Source organism: Clarias gariepinus, chromosome 3, assembly GCF_024256425.1.
Source record: "Clarias gariepinus isolate MV-2021 ecotype Netherlands chromosome 3, CGAR_prim_01v2, whole genome shotgun sequence".
Lineage (NCBI taxonomy): Eukaryota > Metazoa > Chordata > Actinopteri > Siluriformes > Clariidae > Clarias > Clarias gariepinus.
In genome coordinates, this window is record NC_071102.1 from 14,963,609 (window position 1) to 14,986,534 (window position 22,926).

General features: G+C 38.9%; 1 protein-coding gene across 2 annotated transcripts in view; it reads left to right on the forward strand.

Moving 5' to 3' along the window:
• The window catches only part of dgkza (diacylglycerol kinase, zeta a), a 99,982-nt gene that overhangs the window by 63,781 nt on the left and 13,275 nt on the right, over positions 1–22,926 (forward strand). For both annotated transcript variants that reach the window (XM_053492220.1, XM_053492221.1), the window contains 5 exons: positions 2,327–2,367; positions 2,662–2,858; positions 12,657–12,770; positions 16,678–16,734; positions 21,654–21,688. In XM_053492220.1, the coding sequence (XP_053348195.1) occupies positions 2,327–2,367; positions 2,662–2,858; positions 12,657–12,770; positions 16,678–16,734; positions 21,654–21,688 (444 nt within the window). The remainder of the gene's footprint in view (positions 1–2,326; positions 2,368–2,661; positions 2,859–12,656; positions 12,771–16,677; positions 16,735–21,653; positions 21,689–22,926) is intronic.

Here is a 22,926-nt window from a genome sequence, read left to right on the forward strand (position 1 = left end):
TTTGGCAAGTTAATCAAGGTCAACTTTAAGTACATCAACTTTGACTTTACCTACTTTAGTCAATCTTTTGTGGTTCAATTCATTAAATCAGTGGTTCTGTGTTTGAATCAGAATTGATTCACAATATTTCAATTACTTAGGCAAACTTTCAAACTAAAAATTCTTTTAAAATATCCTACAGCTTTTCCAGAAGACATAAACCGCTGGCATCTTCTAGAAATACTCACATTTTGCGAGAGTATCGCTTCTTTTTCTTTTGAGTTGATGGTGCAGTTGTCGCAAAACCACCAGCTACTGGACTGGATTGTAATAGACATAACATTTAACAATCAACAAAACCATTAATAATAATAATGATAATAATAATAATAAGTTCCCATCTTGAATAGATCCTTACACTGGGTTACTAGTTAAGTTTCAATCAAACACTGTTGAAAAGGATTTTTTCCCCCTTTTTTCTTTCGCAACAAATGAAAGCATTTAAATCGCAATATGGACCCAAGCACGTTTATTTGCAAATGGCTGCAGTTAACCGGTATTAACTGCAGACAAAGTCAGGCATTTAAAGTCCAAATTTAAAGAGAGTTTGTCAAGAATTTTATTATAATTTTTTTTAATACAATAATTTTGAAGTGATAAATACTGTACATATTGGCAAATATTCTCTTAATGAGATTATTGTGCCATTATTTCCTAGATAAATTAATGAATACATTTAATACTTAAATATCACAAGTTAAATTGCAATCACAATATGTGCTAAAATAATGTAAATTTTTTTAAAATCATGCAGTCCTAATGCTGTTGAATCACTCACTCACTCACTCACTCTTTGTCTATACCGCCTTATCCTGTATTCAGGGTCGCGGTGGGCCTGGAGCCTATCCCAGGAGGCTTAGGGCACGAGGAGGGGTACACCCTGGACAGGGTGCCAATCCATCGCAGGGCACACACACATACAGTACATTTAGTACACACACACAGTCATTTACACACTATGGGCAATTTGGGAAGGCCAATTAGCCTAACCTGCATATTTTTGGACTGTGGGAGAAAACCGGACTACCCAGAGAAAACCCACCAAGCACAGGAAGAAGATACAAACTTCATGCACACAGAGAGGGGTTCGAACCCGGTCCCTGGAGGTGCAAGATGACAGTGTTGCTGTTAGATTAAATCACATCGAAATCGAAACTCACAGCACAGAGAAACCAAGAGTGAACCAGAACTGTCCGAACCGCATGATATTTGTTTGTCAAGTCAGCGTCCAGTCTGCAGATTAACTATGTTGGAGAGCTGAAAGTGTTGAAGAGGGAGCGATATGTTAAGAGTTTGGAGCAACAGCTACCGATCCCATTTCTCACCCCCTGTTCCATTCTACCTACTTTATTCCCTTTGGCTTAGGGCAGTTTCTGGCTCTATTTTCAGAGAGCTTCCTGTAGTTTTCAGTTAGAGAGCAGCAGGAGAGCTGCAATCATGGCAAAGTGTTGTATTTTCAAGCTTATCTCAGGCATATGTTCATGTTTATGATTATAATGACCTCTGTTTCCTGCTGATGTATCGGTTGGACTAACTGCCTGTTTTTAAAGGTGGGTGGATGTTTGTGTACATGTTTTGAAAGCTTTGTTAAATGTTCCATTACTACCTTTTTTTTAATCACATCATCCTGACTCAGTTCCCTGCAACACCTTAATAAAATCACTGAATCCATTAATCAATCAATTATTTGAACATGCAACCTGACCTTCAGTGAGAGGCATTATGCAAATAAATGAAACTCACTTTTATTAAACCAGCTTTGGTTAAAAAAAATAAATTAAATAAAAAAGACAAGTGTGCTTTCACTGGTCCTTTTGGCGAGACTGTGCACCAAGCGAACAAACCAAACTAAACCTGTCCCAACAGTGTCTGTGTCAGTAGGGAGGCGGAAGGGGGGTGTACGGGCCAAACTGGAGAGAGAAAATCACTATGGACATTATGATCATTTTGCAAATATGTTTGTCAGTAAGTAATGTACTTAGGAACTGTTTCTTCTGCCATCTGTTGCACACTGCTTTGCCAAATTCTAACTGTGGAACATTAAGCTTTAACTCGCTCTGTTAGGGGGAAAAAATTGTTTAGGATACACTTTACACAGTTAATGCTGTCTGTAATTGATCCGCAATGTCAAAACCAATGAAGTATTCTTGCTTGCACAAACCAGGCTGAAACGTGTCCCTGATTTGTGCATTTACTGAATAAAAGAGAAAATTTGTTAGTGAAAGCTTATGCTTGTGGTTTTGGAACGGGCTCTGTGCTTAAATCTGTAACTGTTTTGTTTTTGCAGCAACCACAGCTGATCGATTCTACAGGATTGATCGAGCACAGGTAAGTCTCTCTCTCTCTATCTCTCCCTCTCTCTATATACTTATTTAGACACCCAGTAAAGGGTAGACAAGACAAATTAGATGCAGATGTGATTAATGTAGGTAAAGCTGTTGAAACCATAATTTAAATGATTGATTTTGTTATTTAATTTGTATAGTTATAAGAATACTTTTTATTTTTTTTTAAAAAGAGCTAATTTCATCTTGTGTTTCAATAGTGTTATATCAGTGACTCATTATGGAAATAAAAAAAAGAAGGGAAAAAAAGAAAAAAACTTGTTTGTGTGTGTGTTAGGAACATCTGCACTATGTGACAGAGATCTCCCAGGACGAGTTGTTTATTTTGGATCCCGAGCTGGTAGTCAAAGAGAGTGTGAGCACGTCACCAGGCATGCCCGAGTTGGTAGACTCATCTGGAGAGATCTCTTCAGCTCAGCACAAATTCAGCTTCCCTTCAAGCTCCTCGTCTCCTCCCTCCTCTCCAGCACCCAGGTCAGCTGTGCACAAATGACGCTAAATATAGCACTATAGTATTTGATTTAATGAGCTGTTAGTACAAGCTCCTGGGCAGGAGACACGTTTATAGTCAGATAATTAGCACATTGCAGCTGTACTAATCAAGCTTAAAGCGATGGATATGGCAGAGATGGTATAAAATAGATTTATCCCGTACTGCCTGGTGGAGATGAACTGTGCCAGAGCCTTTCCCTTCAGTATCTCATAATAAAAGTATTGTTCCTAAGGTGTTCCACATTCACTGATCAGCCATAACATTAACATTAATTGACATTTATATATCAGTAAATTGGTTACAGGATTATAGGCATCCAAGGTGCATTTTTACTTTTTGTAAGCAAACGCCAGCTTGTCTGGTCTGATCTCACAGAAATGCCAATGAAGCAGGAATCACTGAACAAAAAAATCAATGCTGGTTTCACAATACTTCTTCCACTTTACCATGAAGACAGTCCTGGCATCAAGTCATCTAGACAGCTGCTTTTTGAGGACTTGTGACTGCTGTCACTTAATAGTTCAGGACTGAAATATCCTACAGTCTACCTGAGCCTCCCATAACAAACTGGACTCAATATTAACCTTAAACACACACAATCTGTTGTATCAAATTTCCAGCCGCCTAACACAGAGTATGACTGCAAAACAGTTCCTTCAGTCCGTTATCACCCAAATGAGGATGGGTTCCCTATTGAGCCTGGTTCCTCTCAAGGTTTCTTCCTCTTGCCATTTCAGGGAGTTTTTCCCTCAGCACCGTCGTCCTTGGCTTGCTTATCAGGGACAATCAGATCATTTTGATTCATACAAATTTTCATATATATTATTTATATATTATTTATTCATATATTTTTTGTTTTATTCTGTAAATCTGCTCAACGACAATAACCACTGTTACAAATAAAATAATATTGAATTGAAATGTGGAGTCAGGAGCCAAAACCACCCTGCTGGCACAAGGGGAACCCACCCAATACTGTTTTTTTTTTTTTTTTTTTTTTTGATATGTGTTTCTGATCTACATGACTATATTTTCTCTATATTTATTTTCTTAGAAATCATTTTAAATAAAATTTCAGTATGAGAAAATTAACAAGATTCTTTTTCTATAACCATTTTCCCCTCTTTATCAAGGGGTTTATACTTCTAGAGCTATATATAATAGATGACAGAGATCTCTAGACAGATATTGGCTGTTTGTGCTTCCACCACTGTTTTGGGGTGTGTGTTTGAAGCTTTAAATAGAGAACAGTGGGGTAGCTGTGCCGGATTATGCTTGAAATGGAATATCTAATAAAAGCCCACATAGAACTGTATTTAAAAAAAAAACAGTAAGTGCTTTGTGTGTGTAGAATGTTGTTGTGTCTTTTGCTTTTGTTGAAAAAAGGTATGCACACATGTACAGTTACAGGCTTCAACTAAACTGGATAATGAACTAAACTTGCCACAAATGTCCTCTTAAGTTACTGGTTGGGTAGGTTTTTATAGAATATGCTCTTGCTTTTACTTCCCAGAGGAATCGGTCGCTGCAGGACTGCAGACACACAACATAACAGCTTTGAGTTAGAGCCAGTCAATATGTACTGTATATTACATCATCCCATAATGAACATCGATACAACATAATCTTTCTGGCTGTTTCCTCTCCTTACCCAGGAAACAAACCAGTAAGAAAGTGTGCATGTTGTCTGTGTAATAACTCTCTGGGTAAACACTGAAACTGGTGTCTGTTTTTTGGCACAATGTTCTTTAATTATTACATACTCTGGCCAAAAAATAAATAAGAATATTGTGTTTCAGAAGGGTCAATTTATTGACCTGTATCAAGCAAAAACAACAACTAAGGAGGTATATACATAATACTGACTGGAATTTTGTTAAAACTTTTCAAAGCATTCTCAAAATCTGAATGAATAGTACTGAGGTTAAATACTTGTTGAAGATTCGTTGTAATAAATGACAGTAAAAATCACAGCATTTCCACACAGCAATGATGTGATGATAACACACATAATTGAGACTAAACAGCTGTGGCCGTAAGAAAACGACTGTTTTGGCAGTGTTATGGTCTAAGGTTGCTTCAGCTGGACAGGTCTTGCCTCTGCATTGTTGTGTAACAATAAAATGAAGTCAGCTGACCTTTGAGGACTCATCAGATGACCTTGAGTGTACTAAATGACCAGGTTATCACAATTATGGAGTTTTTCCCTTCTCTGATGACATGTTCCAGGATTCAAATTGTGAAAGAGAGCTTTTGGGAGCATGAGGAATGATTTTCACACATGAACCGGCCACTAATGAAATTAATGTGCTGGAGAAGTCCTTATGGAGTGGTGTGGATCCTTTCAATCAATCCAGTCATCCCTGACAGAAAAATGTATGCAGATCTGGAAGTGTAGCGATGTTGCATAAGGTTTTTGAATCACTGCCATGGAGAATGTGTGCCATAATCACAGCTAACGGTGATCCAAAAAAAGTTTTTTTTTTTTTTTAGCCAATCAGTAGAAATCAGCGAAACCGTACATGACAAAATTGTTTCTCTGATTGAATTTATTGGTTTATTCCATTCCAGAATCATCAATCATCAACAAAACATAAAAAAAAGTGGCCCAATGATGTAGAGGTCACGAGACCATGATGGCCGCTCCAGAACCTTTAACTTTTTTTGTTGTAGCCATTGGAGAGTCAACTTGTCCTTGTGCTTTGGATCATAGTCATATTAACATATAAACATCCAAGAGTGTCCCATGCACAGCTTTCATGCTGTAGAATGCAAATTGTCTGCCAGTATTTTCTGATAACAACGAAGTTAGTCAAAACTAATGGTAAGATGAATGCAGCTATTTTGCAATCAATTTTGACTAACTTTCCTGTGCCACTTGAGCTCACACAGACCCAAAACACAAGAGATCCACCAGCATGCTTTACAGTGGGCATGGTGTATTTTTCACTGTAGGCATTGTTGACGCCTCTCCAAACATAAAGTTTAATTTTGGTCTCATCACCCCAAATCACTCTGCTCCAGAAGATGTAAAGCTTGTCTAGGGTCTGTCTGGCGTACTAATAGCAGGCCTTTTGGAGCGCAGTAATGGCTTTTTCCTGGCAACTCGATCATGCAGGTCATTTGTGTTTAATGTTGTGTTATGCTCTTTGAAATACCACCACTCTCTCAAGTTGTTTGTGGGTTTTTCTTTGCGCCCCGAACAGAGTTTGAACAGTAGTGACTGGAATTTTTAAATGTTGAGATATATTTTAAAATCCTTACTTTGCTTTAACTACCTTATTATGCAGGTTCATTGGCAGTTTTTTGTCTTCCCGATGGTGCAGTATCCAGCCAGGGCAGTGCATCACCTCATAAGCTGAGAAACTCACTGACTTTTTATATATAAGTGTAAAAAACACACCTTTTATAGAGGTCTACATCCTTGCTGATGATAAATTAACCAAGGGATGATTAGCAGCACCTGGCTACAGTTTACCCTTTTAAATCTTGTGAAGCTAGTAAAGGAAGAAATGTTATTGCCCATATTTTTTGTTTCTTTTTGCTTTTTTTGTTAAATATATAATGGCAAAGTGAAAAAAAAAATAATATTGTTCGTCTGAGGTTTCGTTTGCCTAATACTAGAACTCCGATCATTTTTATTATGTCACATCATAGCTACTCAGGGTAATTACTAGTCTGCAGAAAGGCAAACTTAACTCAATTTGATTGACATTAATCAACCCAAAATACACTCTAGATATTGATGAGCTGCTTTACAATGCTAGAACTGCAACTTGAACTGTGGCAGTGTTTGGTACATTAAGCTTGTGCAGAATGGACAACATATTGTCAGTATCCGTTTGGATGTTTGTCTTCCTGCACGAGTCAAGAAAGCCCAGAGCCTTTGTGTCGATTCCTGGTTGATCAAAACCAAGCTGCGTTTCTGTTTTGTGGCTCTGCTGCCTTGATCATGTCTACATCTTGCTGCACATTAGGACATATTAAATTGGGATCGCATGTGGTTTTTCTAGCGTGACATGCTGTGTCTGTGCCTTGTGTCTGCTTTGCTTGTGAAATATTTGTTCTTCTGAGTTTATTCTTGCCGTGCATCTAACCGTGTGTGAAAGCTGCACTGTCTCCAAGCTGTTTCTTGTTCATAAATTGTAGCTTCGTTAAAACAAATATTGACTTTTTGTGTTTCTGCATCTCAGCTGTGAAACATCTTTTTTAGAGCCTATAAAAAAAAAAGTTTACTTTAGCTTTTCATGTTCTTATTGTTTCACCTTTTGCCTTTTCATGTCTATTTTTCACGTTTTTGGGTATCGTGTGTGTGAATTGTATCAATCTATCCAACTCATTCTCACTTACGCACACACATACACGCGCGTAAAGAGAGAGAGCGGGCGAGAAAGAGACGGAGAGAGCGGAAGAGTCAGAAGGAGAGAGGTCTATTTTTCAGATCATTGCGCCCTCAATCACCATGGGGGATGGAATAGTGATCCCACACTGAGTCAACATACTTTTGTTCGACTCCCACACAATTGCATACGAAATTGACAAAAAGACTAGAGGTGAGCTTAGCCTGTGGGCAAGAGTGGTACAGAGAATTATCTGAGCTAGGTCTGGTAAAAAAAAATTATAAATAATAAAAAAAAAAAACCTGTTATACACCATGTTACTAAACTATTAAACATGATTAACTAAAAGTAAACAATCTCCGAATAGTACTAACAACATTCCTCATCCAATCGTGAACTAAGCGAACATCTAATAGTGCAGTATGCTAACTAGGGGTTGCACTCTTTCCCACACACAGACTCTATTTCATCTGAGAAAGCAACACTCACCAAATTGGCTGTCATGTGAACAAAGTTTGGTGTCAAGGGAGGGAGATGGTAGGGGTGGAAAATGTTTTATGAAGAGGATGAGAGACTCGTAGCACAGCACATGTAGCCTGATGTTTGCAAATTCACAGTGCAGCTACAGTCTGTCATTTTCTGAGCACTCTATGCCTGTAGTGGCACTTCAGTGGCTGATGTGAGTGCCAGGTACTCTCGCCAAACAAAGAGGACTACAGTCATTTTCTTTATAAAACAAAAAGCGCAGAGTAATTCGCAGAACCAGTGTGTTTAACCGACGTTGCGTACTGCATGTTAATGCATATTAATGTAATATGACACCCCATCCCCCTTTATTTCCCTCCCTAGAATAATCTCCTGCAATGGATTTACACCTTTTCAAGGACAGATTATTAAAAAAATTTAAAAAAATTCGATGTCAGGTTATTAATGTCTCAGGGTGTCTGCAAATCGCTCAGCGTGTCTCCTAACCTGCTCGCCTCTTTATCGAAGGGAACCCAGCTGAAAATATTGATTTAGAAACAGCTACTTGCAGGATTGCAAATATGAAATGCCAGACGTTGAATGTGTTCTGATCTATTTGGTTGTTTCTGTAAACTAATGAATGTATATTAAATTATTGTTTAAAAAGGTTGTTGATGTTTTATGAATGTTCTTTTACTCAAAAGCCAACATGTATTACTTTAACACATTTATATTTACACAGACTAAACAGACAAACTCTAGACAGTATTTTGTAATCTTTCATATGACATTACAGTTGCAAGTTGATCAAGTGACTTCCAGGAGGTATTTTGTCAGTTGCTATGAGAGTATGAGTGTAGTGAAGCAGATTATCACTTTTCTGGGAAGGCTTTTCGCTTGATGTTGGAACTGTGGCTGTGGGGATTTACTTATCCAGCCACAAGAGCATTAGTGAGGTCGGGAACTGACGTCAGGGCGAGGAAGCCTGGGGTGCAATCATTTATCAAGTTCATCCAAAAGAATTCAGTGGAGTTGAGGTCAGGGCTCTGTGCTGGCCGTTTGAGTTCTCCCACACAAACCGTAACATTTTTTACGTCTTCATGGAGTTTAGTTTGCTTTGTGCTCAGGGGCTTTGTCGAGCTAGAGCAGGTTTGATCCTGTTAGTAGTGATTATTTAAAATCTTACTGCATCAGAATGAAAAACAAATCTTTCTATACAGCTGTGTGCTTCCATCTTTGTGGTAACAGTTAAAGGAAGGTGTTTTTCTGACATTCAAATGTTTCACATTCACATGGGTCTCCTATCACCTATTTCGACAAGCCAGTCAGACTTTCCGACTTTACAATGTGACCTCATATAAGAATCCACCCTTCCCACAGCTGTGCTCAGCTTTGCCAATCTCTTGCCGTGACTTATTTTTATAGATAATGAAATGCTATGTTTTGAGGAGTTTTTAAGGACCTCTGTGTTTTTACAGAAATAGTAAGATATGAGACCTTTAATTATCATTTAAATTACTATGTAAGAATTAAAAAATAGAAATAAGAACTAGCACAAGGAAAACAGCACTTACTGATCATCAGCCTCACCAGTGTTAGTCTTTCCAGTCTTATCTCCTGAGCCAAAAGTGAGTCATTGCATTTTCGAACAGGAGCTTCATTGTTGCACTTAATTCAACTGATTTACTCACTGCTGACTCTTACAGTATAACCAAGCTAAACTAATTGACAAATAGTTTTTTTTATGATTCTAACTTTTTGCAAAATAAGCTAATTCTTTATTCGCGATAAAACATTACAACTTTGTCACTGCCATCTCTACAGTGTAAATAACGGTGAAGCACGGATAAATTGTTAACTGATATTTAAGACCTGTTAGGTTGATAGCATTTTGTTGACCATTTTTACAGCAACATTTGTTTAAACTGGATGATGATCTCCCTAATCCCTGTAGGAAGCATAAGCAAGGTTGCAAGCTTAACAAGACTCATTTCTCCATCATTACATGTATCTATTTTTTTTTCTTGTACTACTCTGTAAGCTCATCAGATTGATTAAACTATGGATCTTTGGAGAAAGATTGTTGGTATTGGTTTTTCATGTTTTTTTTTGCAAATCTATGCCCTATTGCAATCATCTTTGGCTGTGCTCAGCTTTTCTTTTTTTTTATTTATATAAATGTTGTACCAAGGTGATGTACTTAACAGGCAAAAAATTATTGCGAATGCAAGTCCAAAGTAATATAAATCTCCATTTAAATAAGCAAAAACCCCTTAATTTACTTAAGTTTCATTGTTGACTCTTTTACAGAAAGAGTATATTCAGTACATACAGTGGTGTGAAAAACTATTTGCCCCCTTCCTGATTTCTTATTCTTTTGCATGTTTGTCACACAAAATGTTTCTGATCATCAAACACATTTAACTATTAGTCAAAGATAACACAAGTAAACAAAAAATGCAGTTTTAAAATGATGGTTTTTATTATTTAGGGAGAAAAAAAATCCAAACTTACATGGCCCTGTGTGAAAAAGTAATTGCCTCCTGAACCTAATAACTGATTGGGCCACCCTTAGCAGCAATAACTGCAATCAAGCGTTTGCGATAACTTGCAACGAGTCTTTTACAGCGCTCTGGAGGAATTTTGGCCCACTCATCTTTGCAGAATTGTTGTAATTCAGCTTTATTTGAGAGTTTTCTAGCATGAACCGCCTTTTTAAGGTCATGCCACAACATTTCAATAGGATTCAGGTCAGGACTTTGACTGGGCCACTCCAAAGTCTTCATTTTGTTTTTCTTCAGCCATTCAGAGGTGGATTTGCTGGTGTGTTTTGGGTCATTGTCCTGCTGCAGCACCCAAGATCGCTTCAGCTTGAGTTGACGAACAGATGGCCGGACATTCTCCTTCAGGATTTTTTGGTATACAGTAGAATTCATGGTTCCATCTATCACAGCAAGCCATCCAGGTCCTGAAGCAGCAAAACAACCCCAGACCATCACACTACCACCACCATATTTTACTGTTGGTATGGTGTTCTTTTTCTGAAATGCTGTGTTACTTTTACGCCAGATGTAACGGGACACGCACCTTCCAAAAAGTTAAACTTTTGTCTCGTCGGTCCACAAGGTATATTCCCAAAAGTCTTGGCAATCATTGAGATGTTTTTTAGCAAAATTGAGACGAGCCTTGATGTTCTTTTTGCTTAAGTGGTTTGCGCCTTGGAAATCTGCCATGCAGGCCGTTTTTGCCCAGTCTCTTTCTTTTGGTGGAGTCGTGAACACTGACCTTAATTGAGGCAAGTGAGGCCTGCAGTTCTTTAGTTGTTGTCCTGGGGTCTTTTGTGGCCTCTCGGATGAGTTGTCTCTGCGCTCTTGGGGTAATTTTGGTCGGCTGGCCACTCCTGGGAAGGTTCACCACTGTTCCATGTTTTTGCCATTTGTGGATGATGGCTCTCACTGTGGTTCGCTGGAGTACCAAAGCTTTGGAAATGGCTTTATAACCTTTACCAGCCTGATAGATCTCAATTACTTTTGTTCTCATTTTTTTCTGAATTTCTTTGGATCTTGGCATAATGTCTAGCTTTTGAGGTGCTTTTGGTCTACTTCTCTGTGTCAGGTAGCTCCTATTTAAGTGATTTTTTGATTGAAACAGGTGTGGCAGTAATCAGGCCTGGGGGTGACTACAGAAATTGAACTTTTAACTGTGATAAACCACAGTTAAGTTATTTTTTAACAAGGGGGGGGGGCAATTACTTTTTCACACAGGGCCATGTAGATTTGGAGTTTTTTTTCTCCCTTAATAACATAATCTTCATTTAAAAACTGCATTTTGTGTTCAATTATGTTATCTTTGACTAATAGTTAACGGTTTTTGATGAGCAGAAACATTTAAGTGTGACAAACATGCAAAAGAATAAGAAATCAGGAAGGGGGCAAATAGTTTTTCACACCACTGTATGCATGCATATACAGTACATACATACATTCAAGTCAAACCAGGACTTTTAATTGTGCAGAAAAACAGAACGCAGTTATGAGAATAAAAACTTCCTTTATTTCTCTTTAAAATTCCCACTGCTTGGGCATCATCAAGGTAGAACTTTTTCCCAGTATGCCAAAGCAATGATCAGACTGCCTGCTTCACATTTGAAGCTCTGGCCTCCCAGGAACTCCCTAATACCTTATACATGTACAAAATCGTTTGCAGTGAGGTCAGGACTGTACAGGGAGGATGTGGCTATAACTCCCAAACGAGTTCCTGTGATGTGCCAGTGGTGTCAGTGAATGATTGTGTGTAGAGTTCTCACAGACAGATGCTCCTCTTCTGCAAGTTGGAATCAAGTTATCTGCCAATTTTCAAGGATCAGGCGTTCCACTCACTGAATGTTCAAGGGAACGTTCGCTGTCGGCTCCCAACCAAATCCATCATTTACAGACGTACGGCCTTGTTTAAACGTTTGCACCACTCAAATGTTTTGGTCTGGCTAAGAGACTCATCACATCTCATCAGCTTTATACCTGTACAAACACTTCCCTACAACATATAGTTTCTCCCCCCAGGTGTATTTCATATCAGTAGGGCACAGAGATATTGCAAACGTAATCCAAGAATTGTTCATTTTTACACATTAAATGTAATGTTCTATGTGCACTCTTGGGTATGTATTTTTTATATTTTTTTTTGGCAACTTTTATACCTGACCCGATACTGGTCGGCTGGGGAGAAAAAAAAATTAAAGGGGGGAAAAAGTGAATGAATCGACAGTCACGGCTTGCAGAGGCAGGTTAGAAAAATGGGAACAAATTAATTAGTCAGCAAAAGTGTAAAGCAGTTCTGCCAACAAGTTCATATCAAACCACACTGAGACCAGCAGGAGACAAGTCCGCAAACCCACTGTATCTGACAAAACCAAGTGTCGCTAATGATCATTTGTCATAGAGATAACTAGTGTGGTCTGCTCTTATTCCTGTGCAGAATCGCTGAGCTGCAGAAGACCTCTCAGAGGAAGCGCGTGTCCAGTGACAGCTCTGTGGCCGAAGCCCTGGCGCACAGCGACTCGTTACGAACAGCCAAGCCGGCACTGAGCAGGTTAGAGACACACATGCGCGCGCACACTGTAATTCTGTCATGCGAATCTACACAGTATAAGCCACAGCTTCACAGAGTATTACATAGTGTGTCACTCAATAAACTGTGTACTGATTGCGAAAGAAAAGATGTACGAGTGTGTCCGTGTGTGTGCCATGCTTCTGGCTAGTGAATGAAAAGATCAGAGAATGAAAAATTCTGAAAAGCATGGAAATTAATTTCCCGTGTGTAAATTCATCTTTCATGCTTTATCTTTCCTTTGCCTTTGCCTGTGTGTCTGTGTGTTTCTGTGCTTCTTGAAATGTATAACACATTACCGAAGTTATACGTTATTACATATTTTTGCATCTGTTTCTACTATAATAATCTAATTTGCCTGCCTTGTTCTCTGGAAATGTTATTGATGTTATTAATAAGGAAAAAACAAGATGTTAAAGTCCCATAAAGCTGTTTTGTGCCTTATTGTTGACCGAGTGTTTATTCGCCTGAATTGCTGAATTGGAGGACAATAAGTATATTTCAGCAAAGAGACTCTTCCACTCATCGAAAAAACACCCATCATATATAATATAATATAATATAATATAATATAATATAATATAATATAATATAATATAATATAATATAATATAATATTAAATGTAACAATATCAGGAGGATCTTTAATATAGAGGTGGCATCTGTGACAGGGAGAGTGATGAGGAAGTCACTAGCTCAGACAATTTGACAGTCCCTCGTGCCTATCAGGAAGAGCTTCAGAGAAAAGTGCTGTCAAGTGGGACACTGAGAGAAAATGGGAAAATGCGAAGGAGTATCAGAAGCCACATCAGCTCTGAAATGACACGCTTTTGTGCTGACAGCACTGCTCCAGGAATGTCTCTCTCTTGCATCGGTTATTGAGTAGTTTACCAGTGAAACTTATTATTAAAACAAAACTCGATTATCAATTACGTTTTAACACAACACTACAAAAATAAACAACCTTTGATTAGCTGTTATCAGGATATTTGCTTTAATCAGCATGTCCTAAGGCTCTAAAACCACATGGGATAACAGGACAAGTATTATTTAGTTAGGAATGCTGTTTATCTGATAAAAAAAATAGGCAAATAAGAAGACAACTATTTTATCTTTCATTTTACATAGGCTGCGTTCACATTACAAGCTACATTGTTTAATTCAGATTAATTTTTTTGTGTCATGACGGTTCACATTTATAATTACAAATGACTTTGATCTGACTCTAAGATGGACGCGTCTGTCCCCAGAAACGGCATGCATGTGCACATCGATACTTCTTTGCTCTCACCATCTGGGTTAAAAGCACTCGTTCAAACAATGGATGCGATTTTAGAAACACATTACTCTGGAGGACGGCAAGCTGTTAGTCTGCTGTATTTGTTTAGCTCCCAAAGAGCGAGAAAAGCCAGACACTTCACCTTAGCTGATTTAGCAGCTGCTGCTAGCACTGCTATGAAATCCCACGCTACCGGTGTTGGATGACGAAGCACACAACACATTGCCATCTGACCGTTCTCTTTAGGTTGCTTGACCACATAGTTGATATGTATCTGATGTAGGACCACATACAAAGATGACTCAGATCTGATTTGAAAGACATCAGATTTGTGCATTCAGAAAGCCGTAAAAACTATCTGATCTGTCACGTAAAAGTCAAAATCAGATTTGAGTCCCTTCAGTCTGGTTATGTGAACGTAGCCAATGTATTTTTACCTTAAAGAGTATACCCTTTAATAGCCGTAAAGCATATTTAAGTAAAAATCATCATCATGTATTTGATAATGCATCATCATGTATTTGTTCACAAGGGCACCAAATACACACAATCACACACCCTGGTTCACTCCTAGGGCTAGTACAAGGTAGCCAATCCACCAACCAGCTTATTTTCAGGTATTAGAAATAAAACCTCAGACCACTATCACAGACCCAGGGAGAAGAATCCTCAAACAGTCTCTCAAGCTCTCTCAAATACTTATATTATTAAATAATAATTTTATTACTGTAGTACAGTAAGTCCCTGACATATGAACGAGTTCCATTCTGGGAGCTCGTTCGTAAATCCAATTTGTTCATAAGTTCAACAAACATTGTCTAGGTAAAGTATTTTTTTTTTTGCACTTTTGTTTCCATCGTTATTGCTTTGCGTTTCTTAGCACTGCCAGCTTCATTGCCACTGCCTTTACACTTGCTTCTGGATATCCTGGGATGCACACTGCATGCGCACTGTACGGTTAACATGTAATCTAACTTCCACGAGTGAACATGCACACTTTGCACGTTGCATGCTTTGTTTGTGTCTTCAAAAGTTCGTAACTCAAATTTTTTTTTATGTCTGGGATGTACAGTAAGAAACTTGTCTTTTATTACAAAAAGTAAAGCATGCACCACGTATAAAATGTTTTCACCGCTCGTCAATTTTACCGCTAGCTAATTGGTTTGCTGATTTTTTTTGCTCTGTGATGAAATAGGTCAACCGGGAATACAATACTAACAAGCTGAAAGGGGGCATATCACCACCTATCATGGTGGAGTCAGACATACTTCGGTCAATAAATCAATTCCCCTGCCATGGTTGTATAACAGGACAAGGACAGTAGTCCAATTAAATGGCCTGTAACTGTGCATGCGTCACACTGCGACGAAGACCATAATGTTCCCTAAATGAACTACTGTAGTCTAAAAATCCAAAGGAACACCTCGGGAACAGGGTCAGAATGGAAAAATCTTTGTGCATTTATCAAGTGTTACTTCCTAATCACATCCCTGTTCATCTCTCAAAGCTTTTATGATGATGTCACTAATTTTCTATCACATACACATTAATCCTGCACACACAAGGTCCAATAAGATCCAATCGAGTTATTACTATTTCTGATTAGATAACAATATACTCGTACCAGGTACTTATCCCATGCTTACAACATTGTCATTGCGCCCAGGGGGGTTTGGGTATGAATTTCCCGACACACGCAGTGCTTTTCATTATGAAGTGATGGTGTGAGGAATTGGATCCAGTATTCATACTAAATTCTCTAAATGTGCCACACATATACTGTAACCTGCTGCGTGTGTGCTATAAACATGGTTAACAATAAAAGAAGAAAATATAAATTTGATGCATTCATTTTCTAAAACATGGCATGGATCAACCATGGTCATAGCACATGCCTGAAAAGGACGTTGTGAGGACTTCACTGATGTAGCAACAGTGCAGTGATAGTCCACAGTCCAATGTCATTTTATACTGTAGTATGTGAGTGAAGTCCCTAAAAAGTGTTAGTTATGCCATTAACTGGTCTTTATTAGGTTCTTTTCTGCGTCTTGCTTCAACCTTGTCCACACCGTATCCAAAAAAACAATACCATGTCCTTACAGGGTTCTACTGCCAAGTTGTACAGGTTCTTACTGCGTTCAAGCAATTCCTTTTGCAGACGTAATGAAAACGTGGATCAGTGTGATGCAGACTGTTCATTTTTTTCAATGCAACTTCACCGGATGTCATTGATGTTGTCACAAATTTTTCTAACCACATTTATTCTGCAAAGTTGACGATTCAGTACTTTGCTTTTACAGTTCTTAACCCATGTCCATGCAGGCCAATGATTTAACCCTTCTAAAATCACTTTCCTTCTCTTTTTTTTTGGGCTAACCTGTATTTGTTGCATAGCAGTTGGGATTGAGTGGCCGTTCTCCTGTCATCATCTCTTCCTGATGATTTCACATGCTTTATACCCAGAAGGAGGAATATCAACTTTCATATCTTGAGATGTTAATTGTTTAGATTTTATCGTCATATTTTCATGTTCTATGCTGTTGTTCATTTATGGTGTTTTTTCCTTTCGCTTATGTTTCATGACTCGCACATTGGTTTGTTGTTTTGAAGGGCAGGGGGTATTCACCGCTCAAACACAACCGCAGCCAATTTCAATCAAGCTAACAGGTGAGACTGAGCTCTGCAGTGTGTAACCCTTCAGCCCTTTCGCTTGCTTTCTCTCTCTCTCTCTCTCTCCCACACGCGCACACACACACTCTTCTCTCACTCGTTATCATGTTAGCTCTTTCCTTCGCTTTCTTTCTCACTCCATCTGTTTTTCTCTCTCTCACTCAGTTCAGTTCAGCTCATTCTCTCTCTCTCTTTCTCTCTCTTTTTCCTACAAACTCTTGCTCCCAGTCCTGTGTTGTGTTTATTGATGATATACAGTAACATTTAAAGTGTAAACCCAGTGATGGATGAGCTGGGCTGTTATTCCCTGAACTCTTATGACTGCCTTTCAGCTCACACTGTTCTGGTCCCTGCGCGGAGACGAAATGAACGTTCAGTGGCAGCGCAGAAACAGTGGGGGACATTTTTGCGGTTATTTGCAGGAATGTTCTGTCTCTCATTAGCGTCCAGCTGTATCTCCGGGCGTGACCTCAGAAACAACACCACATGCATCAGAATAAGGCTAATGCCATTAAAGAGGATGGATTCGGGGCTGCATTTATAGATTCTATCCTCCCCGAGTGGACTTTGTTAAAATGAAAATGAATGCACAGAATATCTGCTTTTTATTTTAGCCTTGCCGTTGCTTAGTTATCAGCTACACACTCTCATACGGGCGGGTTTAAGCTCCGAGCTTGTTCCTCGATTCAGCATTTGCTCTCTGTTGTTCCAGGGAAATCATTTTCTCTCTCTCTCTCTCTCTCTCTCTCTCTCTCTCTCTCTCCTTCTTTCTCTTTCTTGTACACACACATACACATTCATCCTCCTTTTCCTGCTTATTCTTCTAAATAACAAAATTAATTGGCTAAGGGTCCGGGCTTTACTTTCTGTTGGAGAAAAATGTGCAGTTTCATAGCAATCCATGTGCTTTTGTTTTTAATGGGATTATTAAGCTCTAATCAGCTTATTGGACCCAGCATCATTTGGGAGGGGCAGAGACATGGAGAGTTTGCATGCATGTTATCATCAACACACAATACTGGTACTGGGAGGGTGGAGAGGAAGATATGAAAGAGAAAGACAAATAGAAGAGTTAAAATGTTTCTGTAAGTGAGACACATTGACTTTTGTGTATATTACTGAATATTCTAAGTGTACACAGAGAAGACAGAGTGTTGGGGTCTGTGGAATATTAGAGGGCACTTCAGATTCACGAGTCTGAGTCTGAAGGCTCCTTTGTAATTATGGGACCCACATACCCGATTCCTGCACTGTACATGAACTCATACACGTTATGTTTGTGTCTGTCCATCTGTTTGTTTCAGCCTGTCTGTGTGTGTGTGTGTGTGTGTGTGTGTGTGTGTGTTTTCCTTTGTCTTTGTGTTAATGCATAGCTCACAGGCGTTTCCAGCCAGTGGTGGGAAAAGTATGTGAAAAGCATGGCATTTCATTTGTCATGTATAAATTCATCTTCCACGCTCTGTCAGGAGAAAAACAGTGGGGAGACGGCACAAAAGAGGAAAAGTGGGTTACTGAAGCAAACAAATATGACGCTGAGAGCTTTAAGAAATGAAGGAAGCTGGAGGATTTTACAGCTACATGATGATAATCATCTATAGGGAGCGGAACTCATGATCTAACAATAAATATGTTCATCACGAGTTTATGTCTCTCTGCAGTATAGATCATATCGTGCATCATCTAGTACACAGTGTTAAGTTTCATTTTTCTCAGAATTGTTCCATCATGGTCAATAGTAGTCCTCTGCTGATTTTACTCATTACTAGTTATGGTACCTGTGTATGTTGCAATCATTCAGCGATAATTAAAGGAAAACGTTCCAATCTGCAGTCAATAATCCATAGTATAATGATTCTTCAAGGCTCAGCTGTGGAGTGGGAAAAAAGAGGAGAGGGAGGCAGGGTGGGGTGCGGTGTGTTCAGTGGAGTGCCGTGTTTTTGTGCTCAACTTGATTGCTTGTCTTGTTGCTGAAACCAGTACAGTTTCATGTCAGAATTAGAACCGTGGGCTCTGATTGGTCCTAGTCATCACTGCCAAAAGTATTCGATAGACGAATGTCATTTTCCCTTCAGCTGCCATTATGATTCCTACAAGAGCAGTTTTTGAAAAGGAAATGTGATGAAAGGTTTTAACAAACTCGGGAAATGAAGAGAAAATGAACATGTTCTGTGTAGAAGTCTGATGTCCTCAAGAACGCTAGGAGTAAAACGTGACTCGGTGTGATAAATGCACAAGTGTGTACCAGCATGAGACACAGACGAGGTTTTGTTTAAGAACGCAGGTTACTGTTTTTAATGGCTAAATGCATAGTGTGGAATAGAACATCTGTTATTCTGTACCTAATGCAAAGCATTTTTTTTTCATATACTGTAAAGTATCTATAGGTCAGGAAGCTGCAGTTATGCACATATCATAGGGTGTGTTTAGATTAATATTATTTCCTCAGGAGGGGCAAAGTTAGTCAACCTTTTTAAAAAATAATTATAGGTATAATTATTATTAATATTACTACTACATTTACTCTACTTTTCGTACTCTACTTTTTTTGTGTTTTTTTTAATGTTATACACTTGTGCAAGTATCGTCAGTGTATTCTCCGTAGCCTAAAAGTATTTTATTGAGGTCAGATGTTATTGCAGGCTGCAACAGGAGTGTGATTACTGCAGGAGCCATTTCTCCTGTCATGTGAGTTCAGACTTGTAGCAGTCAAACAGCCTCAGGGCTTCAGGATACTTAAGCAGAGATGGTGTTTGTATGCGATGGGGAGACGCCGCGAGGTCACGTCCAGATTTATGAGTCTGAGAGCCTGTTCTTAATTACGGGACCCACACAGCGGATTCCTGAACCGTGATGTGCAGTTTTCTGTGTATGCACTCAAGCCATTAGTGTTGGAGAGCCTTGAATGCTGTTTCTCCTCATCCCTATGTCTCTATGTCTGTCTATAATTATAGACTGATAAGTGAGACTTAAGTGCATAAGTGTAGATGGCAGCAAAACCAATGATAATGTTTTTTCTTTTTTTTTCCTTTTTAAACCTGACTTTGGCCGTGTTTGAAGGCAGTGCTTCTGATTTTCTCAAGGCTCTACATTTTATAGTGTTCATAAAGCGTTTATAAATCCAACTGAAATACTGAAAGCAATGAATAAACCCTGCTTATGTTTAAAAGCAGTGTGTCAGAAGAAAAACATGGGCACTGGCGTTGTTGGTGTGCGCCGGTGTAAGATGACCCATTTCGAGAAAGCCTTTGTTTAGGTGAATGAGGGTTTTGTTACCAAGCTCCTGCACTGTACTGACTACTGACCACGGTCATGTCTTCTCTTTAGGGTGTGATTCATTTCAAAAATCCCTAAAATCTCTCTCTCTCTCTCTCTCTCTCTCTCTCTCTCCATTGTCTCCCTCTTTCCTTCCTTCATGCCCGTCTCAGTGGGAAACAGATTACTGGCATCTCTGTCACTGTGGCTTTCAGACAGATGCTTTTGATACAGCGCGGTAGCTCTTTGATCAAATATTCATCAGGACGAGTGATCTGCGTTTAGAGGAGGCATTGTGGCAGGGCTCGAGTCAGAGTTAATCGTCGTTAATAAATTGATGCAGGCTCTGTCTCATGTATACACACAGGTTTATAAATACTAAATGATTTTTTTTTCTAATTACATACTCATCTTTTTAGCTCAAAACATCGGGTTGTTTTCAGAGTTATTAATGCAGATGTCAGTCGTTGTTGCCACTCAGTGTCCGGTCAGAAAATTAATTGCCTTCCATTAAGTAAAAACACATAATGTGTTGTTTCATCCCGTTAGAAACGTATAACACGTTACTTATCATTATCCGAGATGTTCCCTCTGGTGTATTGTTTTGTTTGTTTTTGTTTTAACGTTTGCCGTGAGCATCCTGAACAATTTGATAAAAATGCTTTCTCTGTAATTAAAAGCATTCCTGTGAGACAGACCGAAACAGTGCACGGAAATGTTACTTAATGGTATCTCCGCATCATTACAGTGATTATCAGTTTACAACATGTACAAAGTGTGCATGTCTGTGTTAAATGTTAATTACTAACTGCAAGTTCTGTATTAAAGAAAAACAACAACATTTCAACTTAACAAGTGTTTTATCTTATCAACTTGAAAAACTAAATAATAATTATAGCGTCTACCCAGTGATATAATGCCGCTAAATGTTCTCACAGTGATGATATCAGAGATGCTCGCATAAACAGCTTCTATGTAAAACCCGAAACATTCCAATAATTTGGTTTGGGTTATTAAAGTGTAGGTTGTGTTTAGGCTCATTTTGGACCGTACCGTTACTTAGCTGCTGTAGTTCTAACGCCAATGGAAGGTTCTAACGAAAGTAAAAAAAAAAAATTTTTTTAAACCTGAATCCTCAGAGATGTTAAGGATTGAAGACGGCGCTGGAGACTCCAGGACCTCCAGTCATTAATCTTAGAGACTCTGAGCTGCTGCGCTTCTACTGATGATGTTGATTTTGGATCTGCTGTGCGTCTTATTTGACTGATTACATTGTTGAGCGTTGGCTCTGGGATTGAGTTAGGATGTAGTCTGTATTAGATTTGACTTTGTTGGATTGCAGCTATGGCTTGGATTTAATTGACTCACTGTTGAGTTTTAGGGATTGAGTTTCGGTCATTCGTGTTGTTTCCAGCAACTGGGATTAGTTAGCATTCAGTCAGGGATTTGTAACCCCCTCCCCTAACAGCATGCACGCACACGCACACACACACACACACACACACACACACACACACACACACACACACTGATGCACAAAAAGCAATATCTTTTTTTTTTTTAGATCAAAGATTTTGCCTTTGCATTAAGGGTACTAAAGATGTTACTCAGATTTTGCAGTTTGTGTGTATCTCATTTTTTTCTTTTTCATCTCCCATCTGCAGGTCAGAAAAGAATGCTGTGAGCGTCAGTAGTCCAGGTAAACACTACACTACACACAGTGGGGGAAAAAAACATTTTAATGAGCACAGGACAATGTTCTCTGTTGAACCCCGTTAAAACCTCTCTTGTGTTCAGTGCGTGTGTACAGGAGAGCCTCAGGGCGTGTTAGCTTGTGTCTTTTCTTCTCTGAGTCTGAAGTAGCAGGAAGAATAACGCAGTGTGGATAGTTTGGGTTCAGGTTCCTAAAGCAGGGTAAGAAAAAAAAAAAAAGGACGAGTGTTAAATGCTTTCTGGCCCTCGCTTTATAAGTTGCTGCCAAGCCTACAGCCTAAAAAGGGCAGCTACGTCTTTTACTTGCACTTTTTTCCCCTCTGAGGAAACTGGGAAGAGTGGAAAGGGAAAATGAATGAACGCTTTTGACCTTTCTGATGATCAATAAGGTGAATTGAGGTTACATAAATCACGCTGCTCCACGTTTGCATTCAGTGCCTCTTCCTTAAAGTCCTGGAACTATAGAAACTAAAATACACACCATTAACTTCAGCAAGCAGTTATTTTAAGTAGTGTTGTAAAAGCAGGATTGGCATGAGTGCTATCTTCAGACACAGACTTAGCTGTTCAAATGTTAAACCGCTGTTAGAATATCCAAGCCTGATATACACGTGTTATTTCGTCCAGACATCACAGCTGGAATATTTTGAATGGAGAATATATAAAGGGCATCCTGAAGCTTTGAACCCAGATTTAGCATACTGAGACAGAAGCTGCAGAGGCAGCGTGGCCTAATGTGATTACCCCTGCTAATTAAAATCTTATTTCCGCACAAGCCCTCTGCCTCCAAAACATTCAGCAAACAGTCTGCTGGTGAACTCAGAATAACTGAATATTTTAGAAATGTAAATGTGTATATAATCAGAATTTGAATGACTGAGATGTCGCAGGAATGATTACTGACGTAGTGTCCCGGAGTGGGGACTATGTAGCTTTATAGCAGAATTGAGAAAGTAACCTCTCACCCTATCAACAATTAAGAACACATAACACATACCAATTTAAAGTTTGTATGACATCAAAATTTTCTTCTGGAGTCATTGGGTAAATAATAATACATAGAACTAATAATAATAATTTGTACTTTATTAATCCTAAAGGAAAATTGTAATTTTTTGCATATCCCAGTTAGGAAGCTGAGGTCAGAGCACAGAATCAGCCAGGATACAGCACCCCTCATTAAGGGCCTTGCTCAAGGCAGTAACAACAAAAGGTGGGGCTCGA